The sequence below is a fragment of the Tamandua tetradactyla genome, chromosome 7, assembly GCF_023851605.1.
Source record: "Tamandua tetradactyla isolate mTamTet1 chromosome 7, mTamTet1.pri, whole genome shotgun sequence".
NCBI lineage: Eukaryota > Metazoa > Chordata > Mammalia > Pilosa > Myrmecophagidae > Tamandua > Tamandua tetradactyla.
Genome location: NC_135333.1, coordinates 34,935,272 through 34,954,584, shown reverse-complemented (window position 1 = coordinate 34,954,584; position 19,313 = coordinate 34,935,272). Strand labels below are relative to the sequence as shown.

Here is a 19,313-nt window from a genome sequence, read left to right as displayed (position 1 = left end):
AAGTAACAAAAAAAAATAGATAAACTAGACTTCATCAAAAATCAAAATTTTGTGCTGCAAAAGACATCATCAAGAAAGTGAAAAACAACCCATAGAATGGTAAAAAAAAAAAAAAAGTGTGGAAATCATATATCTGAAAGAGGAATTACATGTGGAGCAAAAAAGAATTTTCAAAAAATTTTTCATTAATAAAATCTATCAACATACAACATGAACATTCTTAACATATGAACATTCCATACTTGGTGTGCAATCAATGGCTCACAATATCATCACGTAGTTGTATATTCATCACCGTGATAATTTCTCCGAACATTTACATCACTCCAGAAAAAGAAATAAAAAGAACAAAGAACAAACTCATACATACCATACTGCTTACCCCTCCCTCTTATTGACCACTAGTATTTTCCTCTATTCAATTTATTTTTACTTTTGTTCCCCCGATTATGTATTTATTTTTAATCCATATTTTTTACTCATCTGTCCATACTATAGATAAAAGGAGCATCAGAAGAAGGTTTTCACAATCACATAGTCACTTGTGAAAGCTATATCATTATACAATCATCTTAAAGAAACATGGTTACTGAAACACAGCTCTACAGTTTCAGGCACTTCCCTCTAGCCTCTCTAATACACCTTAAACTAAAAAGGGGTTATCTATATAATGCGCAAGAATAACCTCCAGAAAAAAAGAATTTTTATAACTCAAAAATAAAAAGACAACCTAGTTAAAAATGAGTAAAGGATCAGAATAAACATTTCTCCAAAGAAGATATACAAATAGATAATAAGCACATTAAAAGATGCTGACCATCATTAGTCATCAGGGAAATGAAACCAGATAACAAGTGTTGGCCAGGATGTGGAGAAATTGGAACCCTCAAACATTGCTGGTGAGAAAGTAAAATGGCATATCTACACTGGAAAACAGTTTGGCAGTTCCTCAAAGAGTAAAATGTAGAGTTTCACCATATGACTCAGCAATTCTACTTCATAGTCTGACAGGCTAGACTAAGCCTACCACCTTCACTTTAGATGTCAACCCTCCACCTTCTCTGCAACTTCAATCCCTTGTCTTTTGTGACACTGTACCTCACTTAGCTCTACCTTTCCAACTGCTATTTCTCAGGTTCCTCTGAGGATCTTCTACCTCTACAATGTACCCCCTTCTCCATACACACCATTAAGGAATGTTCTTCCCAAAATTCTTTCTAAAGTCTATCCTCATCCTCAATTATATACTCTGTCTTGGTTGATCTCAGAGTATAGCCTGAACTGCCCAAATTTCTGCCTTCAAGCCAAATCTCTTTCTACCTTCATCTCAAATCTTGCTTCTGAGCTCCAGACCCAAGTGCCAAATAGACATCTTTCCAGCAACCCACCTAAGCTGGAAATTAATTTATTTTTTAGATTTTGAAAATTACTTAAATACCAGGAAGGTATATCAGTTAATTCAAGTTCTTATAAAGGACAGCAACTATTTTAAATATATGAATGGAATTTAAAATTTGAAGGTGTTCAATCAAGTAAAGTTTAAAAAAGGAATCAAGTATTATTCAAAGGTCTCTTAAAAGGTGATTATTAAATGTATTAGACTTATAAACGGAATAATTTGTAAGCCAAACTTAAAAGCTTCAGGAAGAATAATATTTTGATTTTGAAATTTTAATTAATCGTATATTAATTTTTTAAATCAAAGAAAACCACCAAAGTCTTTTTTTATGGGCAAACTACCACCTTCAAGCATACTAAAGAAATTCAAATTAGCATTCTGAGTTTTGGTCTTTCTCAATAATATGTCTACTAATCTAACGTCCCTTCCAAGATATGAGACCCTCTGGTTTCTCTGTGTTCCCAATAACCAGCAGCAGGCTTGGAAAGGATGCCTCTGTGAGTGTGTACTGAATGGAACTGTGTACCCACCACCAGCCACCAACTCTGAGCACAGACCTGTCCTCATGGATGTAGGCCAAATAGAAGAGGAGCAGGATGCCATACTGCCTCTGGCGAGCAGCTCCCTCCACATACTGTTGATCTGACAGGAAGACAAGGCTTTCAGAGCCCCTGCTGCTTATCTGGGGCAGCCCATGCTGCAGGATCTCAGACACTGTAGAGAATTCTAAGGAAGGAACAAGTAGGAGAAAGTTACAAAGAGAACAAGGGAGAGCAAGCAATGAGCATGTGAGTACCTAATATATGCAGAGAAAGTATGCAGTGCAGGACGGTACATGCAATGTAGAAGAAAATCAGTCCCCCTTTCCTTTAGGCAGTTTACAGTCTACCAAGACAGACTAAAGTTAACATGGGAAAGCAAGGGAATTATTTTTAAAAAGCTGCATTCGTTCACTCATTCATTTGACAAATGTTCACTGAACAGCTACTCTAGGCCAGGCCTGGAGACCCAGGCCCCACCCTCAGGAGCTGGCAGCTGGTGGGAAAAGACAGATAATGAGACAGACATTGGCAGGACATGTGATCAGTGCCAACTTCAAAATATGGAGGAAGAAGTGACTCATGCTGCCCAGGGTGGGAAGGGCAAGCTCACAGAGGGAACTGGGGAGGGGGTACAGAGAAAAGGCAAAGAAAAAGGAGAAGAGAATCCTAGGGACAGGAAGCAAGGCATTCAGAAGTCCAGAGGCATGAGAGGATATGTCATGTTGGGGGGGTGGACATCAACATGACCACCATAAATAGGTGTAGAATGTCAGGAGTTAAAGAGCCGTGTGATGTAGTGTATAGCTAAACCATGAAAAACTTTGAATGCTGTTTAAAGAATTTGGATTTTATCCTAAAGGGCAGAGACTCCTAGATTTTTTTTTTAATAAAATGTCTGTTTCTTAAAAAGAAAGGGAATATTTTTTGGCATTTAAATATTTTTATTATAAAATACAACATATATACAAAAAAGCAATAAATTACAAAGTACATTGTAACACGTAATTATAGAACAGATTTCAGAGTTTTGTACAGATACAGTTCCACAACTTCAGGTTTTTCCTTCTAGCTGCTCTAAGATACTGGAGACTAAAAGAAATATCAATATACTGATTCAGCAGTCATACTCATTTGTTAAATCCTATCTTCTCTGTTAGAACTCCTCCTTCTCCTTTGATCCTTCTCCCAATTTTCAGAGGTATTTGGGCTTTGCCCATTCTAACTTTAAGAAAGGGCATTTTAATTCCAAAAGGATATAGAGAACACAATCTCAGAGCACAAAATTTGAATAAAGTCAGCTCTATGAAAAATTTACCGCACTATCCTTATTTCCCCACAAACCAGAGAAAAGTCTATTACTGTATGACACATCCCTACAGATTGATGTTTGGGAATCACAACTGAAGGCCAAGGGAGTTAGAATGTTAAGACTTGATTTTCAGATACAGTGCAGATTGGTCAGATAAGAGACTGAGAGCAGGGAGCCAAGTTGGAGGTCAACTGAAAGGGTACATCATGCCCAGGCAGTGGACCCAACGGCAAATCCAGAGGCAAGCACAGTGTAAAGAGGAAAAAAACCCACAGCAACTTAGCAAAGCTGGGTCAGGTCTCTTAATTCCAAGTTTAGTGCTTTTTCCCACCAAACCATACTATTATCATCATGATCACTGGGACTAATATCCTTGAGCCTAGCACATCCAGATGACCTTTGCTCCTGATATATTTTTTAAAAAGTGGAGTTTCCTGGTGCCTGCCCATGTAAAAAAAAAAGAAAAAGAAAAAGAAAATGGACAGTTGATAACTGCACTTAAGGTGGTTACTTGAGTGGAAATTCTTGTTCTTAGGAAATACACATGGAAGTATTAGGTGTTCCAGGAGCACAATATATACAACCTACTTTCAATTTAGAAATCAGACAGATAGATGGATATGAATGGATGGATGGAAGGGGAGACATACAGATAAATGCAGACAGACAGAATGGTATAGCAAAGGTGGCAAAATGTTAAAATTTGGTGGGTCTGGTTATCTGGGTGTGGGATATGCTGGCATTCTCTGTGTGAGTTTTGTATTATTTTTGTGATGTCCTGTAAGTTTGAAATAATTTCAAAATAGAAAGTTTAAAAAAAACAAGGAAGTGGTCAGAACATAAGTAAGTTCCGCTGCTCTTCCTGATGCCCTGGGATTTGACAAGATCTTAGTATCTATGGGGAGTGTTGGTCTCCTTTTCTTCTAATGAGAGGGAGCTGCCCACTGAAGTGGAGCTGAAACTGGTGAGCACAAGAGGCTCTTGAGATACGGCTGCCAAAGTGATTATAGGGTGTCATACTAGAAGGTATCTTTCCCCTCTGTAGGTCAAACAGCCTTGAATAGTCAGAGAACCAGAAACCACTGAGAGAAAAGTGGCCCATGTAGTAAGATAATTAGGAGCCATTCCATACTGGAAGTAATAGAAATGCCTCTGTGGGCTTTTATCTCTCTTAGCACTGGTATGATAAAGAAAAAAAAGGAAGAGGTTTCAAGAATGTGTGTAGTCAGTCAATGCTAAAGAAATTATTTCTTGAATGAATGAACAAAAAAATGGTACAGGCTGCTCAAGAGACAGTGAGCATTAGTCTCTGGAGGTGAGCAAGCAGAGAGCAAGCAGTTTGGAGTTGCAATATTGCAGACAGATAGTTGTAGGGAAAGAAACAAACTTGACAGCCTTTGGGGCCCTTCCCAACCCTGAGATTCTAAGGTATTAGAAGCTGTGGATTCCATTGTCTTCTGATTCTATTATTTATTTCACCTCTATAGGAATCAGTCTGTAGCTACACCACTTGATGATTCCATGGTTCTTCTTGGCAACTCCAAGCAAAGGAATCTCATTAATGTACTAACTTACTACCCAGCCAATCAACAAGGTATTCAGACTCCTAAAAGACCATATTTGTAGGTTACCACCAAAGAACTCAAAAATGGTCAAACTGCAGAATCTTACCTTCTTGGGAAAGTGGTCCTGTCTTCTCTGGAGCTGAAAGGAGGTTGAGGCACATGTTGCAGAGGAAACTGGAACACACCTGGTTTAGGGTTGAGTGTCTTAGAGGGTGAAGAAAAGGAGACAACAAGAAAGATGACATTGATTCAGACAGTGTTATTCTGCCATGTGCCCAGTAACCACTGCTTTGTGCCAGAGCCCAGTGAAATTCTAACCACCATAGGGAGCTCCTTCCCTATTGCCATGGTAGAGCAGGTCCCAAGATGGCTGTGAACAGTAAACATAGGACCTGCTTCCCACAGCTATAACTGAGGCACTTGGCCTATTAAGGTACTCACTAAAAATGTACCGAAAAAATAAATCAAGGAGGGCTGCTAAACTCCACTTAACAAAACAAAAAAGTGTCCCTGGGCAGGGAAATGGCTATAAGAGTCTAGAAAGAAGGAAGAAGTTGAAACCAAGATGGGTAAAGAATAGTACAAACATCCAAAATTTTTACTTTGAACCTGTCAATCCAGATGGTTCCCTACATTTTCTCCTGAAACTTGGGTATTCTATTCAGAGGTAGTGAAAGAGACCTAGACACTACACCATATTTTTCTTGTGGGCTCAGAGCAGTAACAAATGGAATCTGCCTATTAAATGCAGAGACAGGAGGCAAATTATAAATGGGACAGTAGAGAAGGCTGCTCTAGAAAACTAACAGGCCAGAGCAAGTGTTTCTCCTCAGAAATTGCTGGGCTGACAGCAACTAGAACATGTCTCTCTTGATGGATACTGTACCTTGGGAGCTGCTATTAGGAGACAAACAAAAGACAGCCTGGTACAAGGATGGAAGAATGGAACAAGCACTTGAGTAGGAAGCAAGAAAGCTGTGTGTAATCTTATTCTGCTGCTGATTGCACAGCCTTGGGTCTATTCCTTTCCCTCTGGGTATCTCATTTCCCCACTTGTAAAATGAGGGGTTAGACAAATGATCTCTAAGTGCCCCTCACATGTGATGTGACAGAGTGTCCACCCAAGTGTCACATGAATGAGAGCCTAACAAGGACAGACTAAATACAACCTCCAGCAGCAAGCTGGGCTTGCCCCATCAAATGTTGATACTATGTCAGTTTTTTCACAGTCCTAGGGCTAAAATACTCCAGTCAGAAATTTCCATTTGTCCATTCAAGAAGGATGTTGGCCCCTTGGCCACTCAATTTTTCCTGGGATCAAACATACCTCACGCCCCTGCAGAATCTGGCCTTCAGCTCCAGGGTGAGTTGTATAAAGGATGAGGCAGCTTAGGAGAAATGAGAAGGAAAAAAACAGTTTAAACCAGAGCTGTTACAGAGATTCCCAAGCTTGGGTGGTACTAAAGGGATTTGGAGACATGTAGCCCTAGGTTCAAATTTTGTTCCACCATTATCTAGTACTGTGACTCTGGAAAAGTTATTTAACTGCTTTGAGACTCAACTTTGGCATCTGTAAAATGGATGCAATGACAGCTACCTCACAGGTTATTGTAAAGCTAAGAGAGACATATATGTAGAACATCTAACAAGTACTTGGCTCAGATTTGGATTCGGAATAAATTTTCATCTTCTTCCTTTCTGAATTAACTTCCACAATAGTCTAGTATATTTGACAAGGACCTAGGAAGGATACATCTACTTCTTTTTATCCCGTCTTACACCTTTGCAGTAAATAGTTCAGTTTCAGATTCAGAAATAATAGAAGATGGTCCCTGCTTTATCCCTATCTCTGAACTGCCCATGGGGAAGGACTATTTCTCAGATTTGCATTCAGTAATAGCTTCGGCATTAGCTGGTGACTTTAGCCTGAGCCCCTGCACTGCCTAGCTCTTTCTAGTCCCCCAAAGGCAGCCCACCAACAGACATCTGTCTTCCCTATGCTTGCCCCCTGTAAAAGCATGATTCTAGGCAAGGAGGATCTCAGAAATTCCCTCTTCACCAGCTCCAGGTTTAGTAATAATCTGTACTCTATGCTAAGAGCCAAAGCACCTGCCAAGGAATTAATCCCTCAGAGTTTCACAGAAATTCTGGACTTATGGACTTCCCAGGGAGGGTTCCCAGCTTGCGTCCTAGAAGGGTCCCTTCTTGTCCCAGTCTTGCAGGGACCCAAAGTCTCACAGCCTCCCCTACTCCAGGTCTTTGCCCCCAATTGACTGGCAGTGCCAGGTTTCCTCTTCTTTCTTGCAGGTTGGGCTCCTGATTTTGCTCTTCCTGGCTTCAAGCTGCATAAATCTCCCTGTTCACAGCCTTTTTCGAAATCCCTGTTCCCCACCACAAGCCCCCCAGACAGCTACATTTCATCCAGCACCCTAAGATTGGATCCTCTTGGATTCTGAAGTATGGTAGGCAGGAAAAGTGGATGGAATAAAGGTAAGAAGCACATGTAAATTGTCACAATGAGGGGTGGTAGTAGATCCTATTTAATCCTCATTATCATCATCACTTTCTAGATAAGGACATTGGAGATAAGAAAAATTAAATTGCCCAACATAAAAAGATGGTTTAAGAATTCCAGTCCAGATCTGCTAACAACAGAGGTCTTTTCCCCTTCCACACAGTCTGCCATGTTTTCCTAGAAGCTCCCACTCACACTTTCTACGTGAATAGCTTCCTATGGGTTACCTGTACTCTCCTCTCTTCCTGAAGAGATCAAAGATCCCTCTAAACTGAGCCAAGGGACTGCTTCAGGATGTCCCAGACCATCTATCAGAAACCCCTCAATATCACAAATAAAATCTCCAGACAACTGCAAAAGGCAAGCTCCTCCTTCCCCTGAGCTTTGGATTCTGGCCCCTCTCCTTCCCAAGGACCTTGCTCTGCTAAGGAGGGAGAGGGTCTCCCTCTCTCCTAGTCAGGATAAGTGTTTCCAATCTAAGGGGTAGAAAAATCTTTCCTAACTCCATTTCTTCCTCCAGCTATATTCCTATTTCTCACCTCCTTCTCACATATCAAAAGAGTGGCCTATAACTCTCCACTGCCTCATCTCACACCCAATTTTCTATCCACTGCAATTAGGTTTCTATCCCAATGCTTCACAGAATCTGCCCTTGCCAAAGTCACCAACAGCTTCCATGATGCCAGGTCCAAAGGACATTTTTTGGTCATTACCTTACTCGATCTCTAGGATCGATTTGGTCCATTTCCTCCTCCACAAAACCTCTACATTTGGCTTCCCTAATATCAGTCTCTCCTGGTTTTCTTCCTATCCCTCCAACTACTCTTTACCATATCCTTTAGAGATCTCCCCTCCTTCTGACCAGGAATATTGCTCTTTATTTTGTCCTGGCCCCTTTCCTCATTTCATTTCACACATTTATCTTTTAGGAATCTCACCTTCCTCACCCCCTAAAGGGTCAATCCTACAAGGACAAGGTATTTCATTATTCACTGCTATATCCTCAGCCCTAGGACAGTGCCTTGCATAGAGCAGGACATTATGAATATCTGATAAATAATTGGCTGGACCCTGAAGACTCTATGTTTATATCTAAAGCTCATATCCTGGGAACACCCTGAACTGTGCAATCTTAGACAAGTTACTCAAGCTCTCTTAGTTTCCATTTGCGCAACAGTAAAATGAAGATAATTATAGTACACACTTACCAGCATTTTTCTGAGGGTTAAATGAATTGATACATGTGAATCACTTAGAACAGTATCTCTCACATAGTAAGAACTCAATAAATGTCAGCTATTAGTTATTATTACCTTTACCTCCTCTCCCCATCTAGTTCTGTCTAGTCCTCTCTATTCCCACCATAGCCCTAATTTTCTAAGCAAGATAAAGGAAAATTTGACCTCAGATTCATGGTCAATTACCCACCTAACATGTCCACTGGGACGTCTCACAGGCATCTCTCACTCAACGTGACCCAACCTGACCACATCCTCTACTGCCACCCCAAAGCAGATTCTCATCCACTGAGCACCCTCTCAATGAAAACACAACTATCACCTAGTTGGCATCCAAAAACCAAGGTATGATCCCAACTGTTTTTCTCCCTTGTGCCCTACATCCAGTTGCTCCAACTCCCCAACTAAACTACTTTAGTTTCTATTATCAACCTGAGTTACTAAACTTAGAAGTTCTAACTCACGGACTCCACAGCTCCAAGAACAATCTTTCTAAAACATAAATCTAAGCACTCACTATCCTGTTGCAAGACTTTCAAAGCTCTGAGATAAAATCCAAACTCTTTACATGGTCCTGGGTGACTGAGCCCTGGCTATCTCTCTCTGTGTGCTGTGAGGTAGAAATAAAAAAAAAAGACATTAAATCATTATGATAAGAGGAAAACATAGCGCGGATTTTAAAAGCCCCTACAGTGCCAGATTTCCCTAGATTTGAATCCTGGGCACACCCCGTACTGTGTGATCTTGGACAAGTTATTCACCTCTTTGACTTTCCATTTGTACATCAGTAAAATGAAGATAATCACAGTACATACTTGCTAAGGTTTTTCTGAGGGTTAAGTGAATTAATACACGTAAAGCTTAAACTTAGAACAGTATTTCTCACATAATAAGAACTCACTAAATATCAGCTATTAGTTATTACTCCCTTTTCTTTTCTCCCCCTCGGTTTTGCCTATTTCTCCTCTCTAGTCCCACCATCAACCCCACTTTCTAAAGAAGATAAGGGAGAAAAACTCCAATTGTGGGGCTGATTTTGCAGCCTAATATACTTACAGGATGAAAACCAGAAAAGTGGGAAAGGCAGATGATTTACAATTGAGAGAGAAAGAATGACTAGTCAGAGAAGAAAACAAATAGGCCCAGGACGGCATGGAGAAAGTTGAAAGAGTCAAGAGCCACTTGGGTTCAGTTTTGGGAAGAAATTTCAGGACCAAGTTAGACAGCAGCTCTCAAATAGAGTGCCACCACTCTACTAGAAGGCATTTGGAAGTATATGGGGACATTTTTAAATTGTCACAATGACTAGGGGTTCCTTCTGGCATTCAGTGTTCAGATGTCAGGGATGCAAGGTCTGAGGGATAGAAATATGAAAGGAATGAAGAAGGGGACTTATTGTGGGCTCTGAACTGGAACCTCCTTGATATTCTCAGAGAAACAACAATAAATTTGAGAACTGCCTTTAATGACTTCTGATAGCTGGATGATATTTCCTCCTACTAAATACTGGGCAAAGAATGGATATAGATTCTAAATGACAAATAAACTTCCCTGCTCACAGTTTGTGCTCTCTCAGTACTCTGAGCAGCCTAAATTGCCTGCCTCCACACCCAACTGCCACACTTCCCACTGCCTACCAAGCTTCTTGGAGAACTTTTCCTTCATGTGCGGAACGATGACAAAGAGGCTGTGTAGAATTGAGATAAAAACTTCCATCAAGGCTGGGTGGGTAGCCTGCTCCAAGTGCCTCTGCAAAAAACCAGGAGGGAGAGCACAGCCTACTAAGACTGAGGCTCTTTGAAGAAGAAAAAGCATGAGAAAAACTAGCATCAAATCTAGCAACAGCAGAATAAACCCTTACATTTGAGGAACACAAGAAAAGCTAGGGAACCTGAAGTCACAAATCTAGATCCAAGACTTGGATCTGTTACTTAAATAATTGTGTAAGACACTTTACCTCCCTGGACCTCTATTCTCAGGAGTAAAATAGGAATAAAAAGACCTATCTCCCATAAACAAATGAAGATTGGTATGTAAAAGTGCTTTCTAAGCTATAACACAGAGTGATACTCATGTTTCTATCAGCATAATAATAGTAATAATAGTAGAGTTTACAAATTGCCTTCATGAACATGGCCTTGAACATAGCCATAGTACAGAGTTCTGGACCGGGCATCAAAACTTGGGTTCTATTTTTCTGCTGTTTTGCTAGTTCTTTTCCTAAATCGATGCAAATGTACTAAGAAATGATGATCATACATCTATGTGATGATACTAAGAATTACTGAGTGCATGTGTAGAATGGAATGATTTCTAAATGTTGTGTTAATTTCTTTTCTTTTTTTTGATTAATAAAAAAAATTTAAAAAAAACAAAACTTGGGTTCTAGTTCAAGCTCTGCACAAAGTTGCCATGTGCCCTCCTCTCTGAGTCTCATTTCCCTCAGCTGTAAATTGCAGGGTCTTCTGAGGCATGGTTCTTGTAACCAGTTTTCTTCTGGTTTTTAAATCAAGTTGTCGTGTTTTTTAATTATTAAAGTAATATACACTTATTAAAGAAAAATTACAAAAATACAGAAAGTAGGAATAATATAATAATTCTATGGTCCCACCTCACACTAACAATCAATCTGGGAGAGAAGCAGCATGAGTTGCCCAAGCCTTACTGTCAGAGCATGATTCCAGACTGCAGCCTAGTCCCCTTGAATGTTACCTGCAGTACTCACAGACCCTGGTGTGCATGATCAATGGCTCCTTCGAGAAGAGGCTCTCTCCTGGCAGAGCCAACGGATGACTCCCTGCTGCCACCTACTGTTCCCAGGAGGCATTTAAGAGGTACCCTTCTTTGGCTAACAGGGACTCCTTACAGGATCAAGCAGAAGAGGATTCACCCAAGGACACCCAGAAAGTCAATGGCTCTGGACCCTGCTCCTCTTACGACCTCCATCTTTCCAAGCAGGTCTTTCTTCAAAGTGGACATCCTCATTTTAGAGAAAATACACATCCCTTAGTAAAGCTTCTATTGCAAACACCCACTGCTGTTCTTTACTAAGTAGAAAAATATGTTTGGGTTCAAATCCCAGCACCACCATGGGCTTACTCTGTAACTCTCAGAATATGACAACCTCTGTGATTTTCAGTTTCTTCATCTATAAATTGGGGAGAATTAGGGTAACCATCTCACAGGATCTTTGGAAGGATTAAATTAGGTAATAATATAAGGCACTTATTGCTCCATATATATTATCTCTTTATTATTTTATTATTCCTGCATTCTGTTTTTTCTTAAGTAATAAAAAAATATTTGTTTTATAATGAAAAACTATACTTTATTTTAAAACCAAAGAAAAGCTGACACTGCTAAGCCCCTTAGAAGGTCAAATGCATCAGTCGCTGTCCTGCACCTCTCAGCCTGGTTTGCCCTTCTATTTTCTCTTCCCCAAACCTCATGCTGCCAGAGTTCAAGGGAACCCACCATCACCATAGGGATACATAGGGAGTCACAGGCACTGAGAAGAAATTCTGAGAAGGCCCCCAAAGTGTCTTCATTCTCAGCGCTGGGAGCTGTGAATGGATTCTGCTGGGCTGAAGGCTCACTCTGGAATTCCAAAGCCAACCTGAGAAATCAAGGCATGAGTACGTCCATTATCACTTAAGCAGCACAGAAGCACCCTCCTAGGGGATGCCTAAGCTGAGGGTCCAGGGAAAGTATGCTCATGATCAGATCTGGGGAAAATTCAAGGGACCCCCAATGAGAGGCAGACTTGGTCCTTGATACCCTCTCCAATTTCACACTCCCCATCCCCTCATTCCTCAGCCTTCCTATGTAGATTTCCCTAAACACATCAGGCTGTTCACTGCTTCACACCTCTTTGCCTTTGCATGTACTGTTCTCTCTACCTAGAATGTCTTCCCTGAGTTCTTGGTATCCTGAGTTCCACAAATACACACACAAGTTTCTCTTCTCCAAGAGACTGTGACCTCCTTGTGGGCAGCAGCCATTCTTACTTAATGTTCCATCTCCCCTGTCTAGCACCAGACCTGGCACACAGTAGACACAACAAACATTTGTTAATTTGAGCTGGCTTAATTCAATAAGCAGGCAGGAACACCTAGTGCTACATTAGTTGTGGGAGGGGTAGAGAACAAAACTGAATGAGATGCAGCTTCACTGCACAGTGGCAAAGACTTCACTAGGAGGGAAACTTCAGAAACTTCCTACCTACTAACTACCAGCTCTGAAACCTCTTCCACTACACCTCCAGCCCTAACTCCACTTTTCTAGCCAAAGCCATCTCACCATGCAGACAGAAAATATGAAATCAACTGCTGCTTCTTGTTCCTCATCCTTTGTCTGAATCCCATCCCAGGCTGCTGCCTCAGACCAAAGAGGGCCCCTCACCTGCAGGCATTTCGAAATCCCTCCAGCGTGCTCAGGAGGAACTTTCCCCGTCGCAGAATGGCCTTCTCTGAATCTCTATTGGAAGCATGGCCCTGAAGGAAGGAGGAGAGAAAGGAACCTGTTGGTCAAAGACTTACACTGTTTCCACGTCTGTACTTGGAAGACCACAGACCTCTTCCTCCAACACTCCCATACACTTCACACTTTTCAGGGGATCTAGCCATCTAACAACTCCTTTAAAAAGTGGTAGGGGGGAAATCTATAACCACCTGTCTCCCTGTGAACCACATCACTGACTCTTGGTCTTAGAGGTAGAAAGCTCAGTCACAGACTGATGGGGCATTAGCCTGGCTGGCTACTAATGCTTATATTAGCTGCTTCAAAACACAAGTAAGCCCACCCCATCAGGCGTGAAGAGCTTAGTTTCCAAAATTAACCCTGAGATACAAATCAGAATTCGCACAGGCAGTACTTTTTCTGATATCTCAAGTCCACGGACCATTAAACGTCAACCAATTACAACACATTGGACATCGGTCAGATTCTAAGATTCTAGTGAGTCCAGCCTCAAATGACTTTGTGAACCTACAATACCTGCTTGGATGATATAGAAAGACAAAGTGTGTAGGCTTTGGAATAAACACGCTGGGATTTTACGATTCAGGCTCAGGTATTTGCTAGTTTTAGACCTTGGAGAAAAATTATTTTAAGAAGTATTCAAACCTTCTGGCCCCAATGTCCTCATCTGTAAAAATGAGGATAATAATCCTTGAGCCTCACAGTTCTGCATTTAAAAAAAATAATATCTCACTGTATGTATGTATATATAAGAAAAAGCTATAAAGTAGCATCTAGAGGTAAGGTAATGGATTAATTATCCTTCTAAAAGCACATTACAGCATGATGTCCAGAAGGAGATGTCTATGGTGCACTGACCAGGGGCCTTCTGTTCAGCGGGATCTCAGAAAGATCTGCACACCGGCCCAGCATGGTTTTAAGCAAATCCTGTAGCTCCTTGTACTGCACTGGTGGAGAGCTCTGATGGTCCTTCCTATATCCAGAGAGACAAAAGCAGACTTAGGGTAACAAAATAAGGTATCAGTGACTGGGAGAGTTCAAACAGAGTCGAGAGGCTACTCTTGGAGACTACTCTTACATAAACTTCAGCTAGATACTGCTATTTATCATGGTTTGCCAGCCCCAACCAAAATCATTCCCATCAACCCTAAAGAACACCTAAGGCTCTGAGACGCTACAAAAGTTCCATGCACAATGATTACTTTCCAGAAACCTACAACCTCCAGATGGGTTCCTAGGCCAGATAAGTTCTGAAATCCAGTGGGGCCAACCTCTTCAGAACATCAACTGGTTCCATCCCCCATCCCATATTATTGACAGCCCTTTCCAACATGAAAAAATTAGAATGGGCATAGTTCAAATAGCCCTAAAGACTAGGAGAAAGATCAAAGGAGAAGATGGGGCTATAACAGAAAAGATAGGATTGAACAAATGAGTGTGAATGCTGAATCAGTAAACTGATATTTCTTTTAGTCTCCAGTGTCTTGGAGCAACTAGAAGGAAAAACTTAAAATTATGTAATTGTAACCCACACCAAACTCTGAAATCTGTTCTGTAACTATTTGTTACAATGTACTTTGAAATTTATCATTTTTTGTATGTATGTTATATTTCACAATAAATATATGTATGTATGTATGTTTTGTATGTATGTTATATTTCACTGGATTAGGCCTGGGGGCTCTAATCCAGTGAAAATTCTTGCTCTAACGCTTATCTAACTGCACAGCTTTGTGCACACTCCTTATCCCCTCAAATCCTCAGTTTCCTCATCTATTAAGCAAGGGTTAATAGTTCTCTCCTCCTAGACTTATGCTGAAAATCAAATTAGATAATGTATTTCCTGCAATTAGCAAGACACTTAACACATAATAAGTCCTCATAAATGGCAGCTATGATTATTATTGTTGTTATTAAGGATACAGAGGGTTTTCTCACTGAAAAGGGCCTCTTGGTGAATGAATTACTATCTAGAACTGAAGGTGTGTCAAGAGATACATACGGCCTCTGTTCTCAAAGTGATAAGCTGTCCTGGGAAGAGAGATCAGACTTGCTCTCTTTTACCTCAATGATAAATCCAGGATCAACAGGTAAATGATATCAGTACCTAGAAGTTATTTTAGCGTAGGGAAGAACTTTCTAAGAGTCAAAAACTCCACAGAGGTAAAGTAGACAGTCCAGAAAGAAATGAGATCCCCATTCTTGGATATTATAAACAGAGACTGGAAAACTACTTCGGGAGATTCAATCTTTACAAATGAGGAATAAATGTGAACAGTTAACATTCAGGGCCTCTTTGAACTCTCATATTCTACAGATTCAGATGTGTCAATAGTCATTAATTTAATTGTGAACTCCAACACTTTACCTAAACAGAGAGCTAGATGCATTGTAAATTGATGCTAAATAAAAAAGATGTTGAATGAATGAATAATTGACAGGGTATAAGGTAGCTGTATTAATAGCCTAGGGCTGTCCTCACAAATTACCACAAACTGGATGGCTTAAAACAACAGGTTTAAGCCATTTATTCTCTCATAGTTCTAGAGGCTAGAGGTCAGAAATCAAGATGTCAGCAAGGCCACATTCCCTCCAAAGGTTCTAGAGAAGAGTTCTTCCCTGCCTCTTCCTAGCTTCTGGTGGTAGCCAGCAATCTTTGTTATTCCTTGGTTTGCAGCTGCATCATTCCAATCTCTGTCTGTTTTCACAGAGCTCTCTTCCTTTTGCATGTGTCTATATCTCTGTATGCCCAAATCTCCCTCTCCTTATAAGGACATTAGTCATTGAGTTTAGGGCTCACCCTAATCCAGTATGACTTCATTTTAACTAATTACATCTGCAAAGACCCAATTTCCAAATACGATTACATTCACAGATGCAAGGCGGAAAGTGAGGGAAGACTATTCAACCTAGTACAGTAATTAAGGAAAAACTTATGCTAACTCTCATCCCTAGGCCTTTTCCAAACACTGAACATAATTTGTTGGACTTTTTAAAGCGCTCTCAGTCAAATGTATCTCCCCTTTTCATCACTTCTAAAAACTCTGTTTCTCCTCCATACTGACTATAAGGCCCTAGAGCTCCATCATGCTTAAATTATTTTCATCAGTTCTCATTCTTCATTCTTCCTTCCAATCAAACTTCCCAGAGACTTTCTAAACCATTGCATCTAGGAGGGACCACCTCAGTAAGCATTCTGGAAAATTAAAGTAAAAAGTAAAATCATCCAAGGATGAATAGCCTGCCTTCTACCCATGGCTTGCCACAATTCTGACCTAACCAGATTTCCAGCTTCTCCACCCACTGCACCCCTTCACCCAACCTGCGGGCCAATCTGCCGACTGTGCCCTCAGTATACTTTCCCACCTACGTGCTTTGCTAAACATAGTCCTTTCACAATTCTAAATCTCTCTCATCTCTGATGGCCCTGCTCAAATACTACCTCCTGAAAGTTACTGGTTCTCCATAGCACCAACCTCCTGGGAGACTGCCGTTCTGTATGGGAGAACCCACTCCTCTGGGTTCATGTCCCATACTTGAAAATCCAAATCTAGGGAGGAACAAAGTCAATCAGAGGTCTCTTAGATACCAGGAATATTCCTAGGCACTGCAATTTGTTTCCCACAGTTAGAGAGCCACCCCTATCACACAGGTGAAATGGAGGCCATCACCACATTTTGGCATCCAGAATGCCATTTTACTTGAGGAAAAGTTCTGGATGGCCTCCAACATACATTTTCCCTTTCTTCTACAACCTTATTACTATTACCTGAACACACAGCCATCTGGAATAAACTACATTTCCCAGCTTCCCTTACAGTGAGATACAGCTATGTAACTAAGTTTTGGAAGTATCGTCTCTTGTGAGTATTCTTTAAAGATAGAAGGTATTCTCTTAGCCTTCCATTTTCTCCTTCTTGCTGCTGATATGCAGATATGATTGTTGGAGCAATAACCACATTTTGGACCATTAAGTGGAAGTTAGGTATCAATGATGGTGAAGCAACAAACTAGAAGGGATATGAATCATGGCTTCCAGATGACTGTGGAGTCACATACTACTGTGGATAATCTAGCCAGTTTTTTTGTGAAGAAAAATAAACTTTAGCCTTGCTTAAGGCCTTGTACTCCAGATTATCTGTTACTTGCAGATAAATCCTATTGCAGATATCATGGCAGAAAATTTCTCTCATGACACCCTCCATTTTCATTCTTCAGATAAACAGAGATTTATAAGGTTTATAAAAACCAATGTTGAAGAGGAGGTTCCAAGATGGCAGCTTAGTGAGGTTTGGAATTTAGTTCATCCCCCAGAGCAGGTAGTAAATAGCCAGAAACAGTAGAGAACAACTGCTGGGGCCACATTAGTGACCGGACACACAGCGTACACCAGTCAGGACAAGGTGGACTGGCTGTGATCCCACCCAGAACCGTGAGTCCCCCAAGCCACAGAGGTTGGCACCCATCCCCCCACGGCTGGTTCCCAGAGGGGAAAGGAAAGAGACTTTACTAATAGAAAGGGGCTGAGCTCAACCAAGTTCCAATTATGGAATTAATTAACAAATTCTGACTACTAAAAATAGGCCCCCAGCTCGGCTAAGCCTTGAATAAAAGCTAAAGTTACTAGTATCTGCACAGAGAGGACAGGGCTGACAGGGGGGACAAAAAACAGGGTTTTTTTATTAGACAGCACAAAATACTTGGAAAGGTCTGGGCCCTAAAAGAAAAGGAGGGGGCACATAGGACTTGGACATACATAAAGCAAAATACCAATGTAACAAATTAAGCTCTTAAAAAGATTTTTTTTCTTCTGTCTTTCTACTGCTTAACTGCTCTTTAGAAACAACAGCAAGGCTTCTCAAATGCCCCAGACAAGGGCAGAATTAAGTTTGTCTGAGAGACAAAGAGGCTGGTTAGGTGAAAGGAGGTAATTCCCTGGAAGCTGTGCCTTCCTGTGGAGAGAGGGTGGGACCCAGCTCAGGTGGAATCCCTCCCCTAAGGAATTCAGATCCCAGGGACTGGAAAACTGAAGCAATTAAAGACAGCCTACAACCTCTCCTCTGTCTCAACCACACCCCCAGCAGGAAGAGTCCACCGAAGTTAAAGGTACCACATCACTATATGCTGGTGGGACCCGTAGGCAGACAAGCACCACAGACTGGGCAGGATAGGAAAAACACAGAGTCCAGAGGCTTCATAGCAGGCTGTCAACCTGCTGGGTCTCACCCTCAGGGAAAACTGATGCAAATGACTCTTTCCTCCTGAGAGGAGGCCAGTCTGGTCTGGGAAAATGTGACTGGAGTCGATAATACCTAAGTAGACCCTCCAAAGGAAAAAACAACCAAACAAAAAAGGCACAATACAGGCAGGGCAAGAAACAAGAAAACAAGAACTGAAAAATTATGATCCATTAAACAAAACCTATGCTAGAGGTCTAGAATAAGCTGAACTGAATGTCAAACAGATAGAGAACAAAACTATCCAGCAAGAAAATCCTAGGTAAAAGAGTGAAAATAATCTCCAGAATAAACTAATTAAGGAAATAAAACACCTAGGTGCCAGCAAAAAATAATGAATCATCCTAGGAAAACTGAAGAGACATGGCCCAGTCATAAGAACAAACCAGCTACTCAAATGCGATACAGGAGTTGAAACAATTAATTCAGGATATTTGAACAGATATGGAATATCTCATCAAAACTCAAATCAAAGAACTGAGAGAAGATATAAAGAATGCAATGGGTGAACAAAAAGCAGAAATCAAAAGTCTCAGAAATCAAATCATAGAACTTCTGGGAAGGAAAGGCACAGCTGAACAAATGAAAAAAAAAAGCAATGGAAACCTACAATGCTAGATTTCAAGAGACAGAAGAAAGGATTGGTGAACTGGAGGATGGGATATCTGAAATCTGACACACAAAAGAAAATATAGGAAAAAGAAAAGAAATATATGAGCAGGGACTCAGGGAATTGAATGACAACATGAAGCACACAAACATACATGTCGTAAGAGTCCCAGAGGAGAAAAGAAGGGAAAAGGAGGAGAAATGTTAATGGAGGAAATTATCACTAAAAATTTCCCAACCCTTATGAAAGACTTAAAATTACAGATCCAAGAAGTGCAGTGTACCCCAAACAGAATAGATCCAAATAGACATACTTCAAGACACTTACTAATCAGAATTTCAGATGTCAAAGAGAAAGAAAAAGAGGGAATTTTGAAAGCAGCAAGAGAAAAGCAATCCATCACATACAAGGGAAGCCCA

The 19,313-nt window shown here is 40.8% G+C and overlaps 1 protein-coding gene across 2 annotated transcripts in view; it reads right to left on the bottom strand.

Moving 5' to 3' along the window:
• MEI1 (meiotic double-stranded break formation protein 1) overlaps positions 1–19,313 on the bottom strand; it is a 211,447-nt gene that overhangs the window by 100,158 nt on the left and 91,976 nt on the right. For both annotated transcript variants that reach the window (XM_077169009.1, XM_077169010.1), the window contains exons 12-18: positions 13,906–14,020; positions 12,970–13,061; positions 12,043–12,184; positions 10,206–10,317; positions 6,143–6,203; positions 4,922–5,019; positions 1,957–2,125 (exon numbers count right to left, since the gene is read on the bottom strand). In XM_077169009.1, the coding sequence (XP_077025124.1) occupies positions 1,957–2,125; positions 4,922–5,019; positions 6,143–6,203; positions 10,206–10,317; positions 12,043–12,184; positions 12,970–13,061; positions 13,906–14,020 (789 nt within the window). The remainder of the gene's footprint in view (positions 1–1,956; positions 2,126–4,921; positions 5,020–6,142; positions 6,204–10,205; positions 10,318–12,042; positions 12,185–12,969; positions 13,062–13,905; positions 14,021–19,313) is intronic.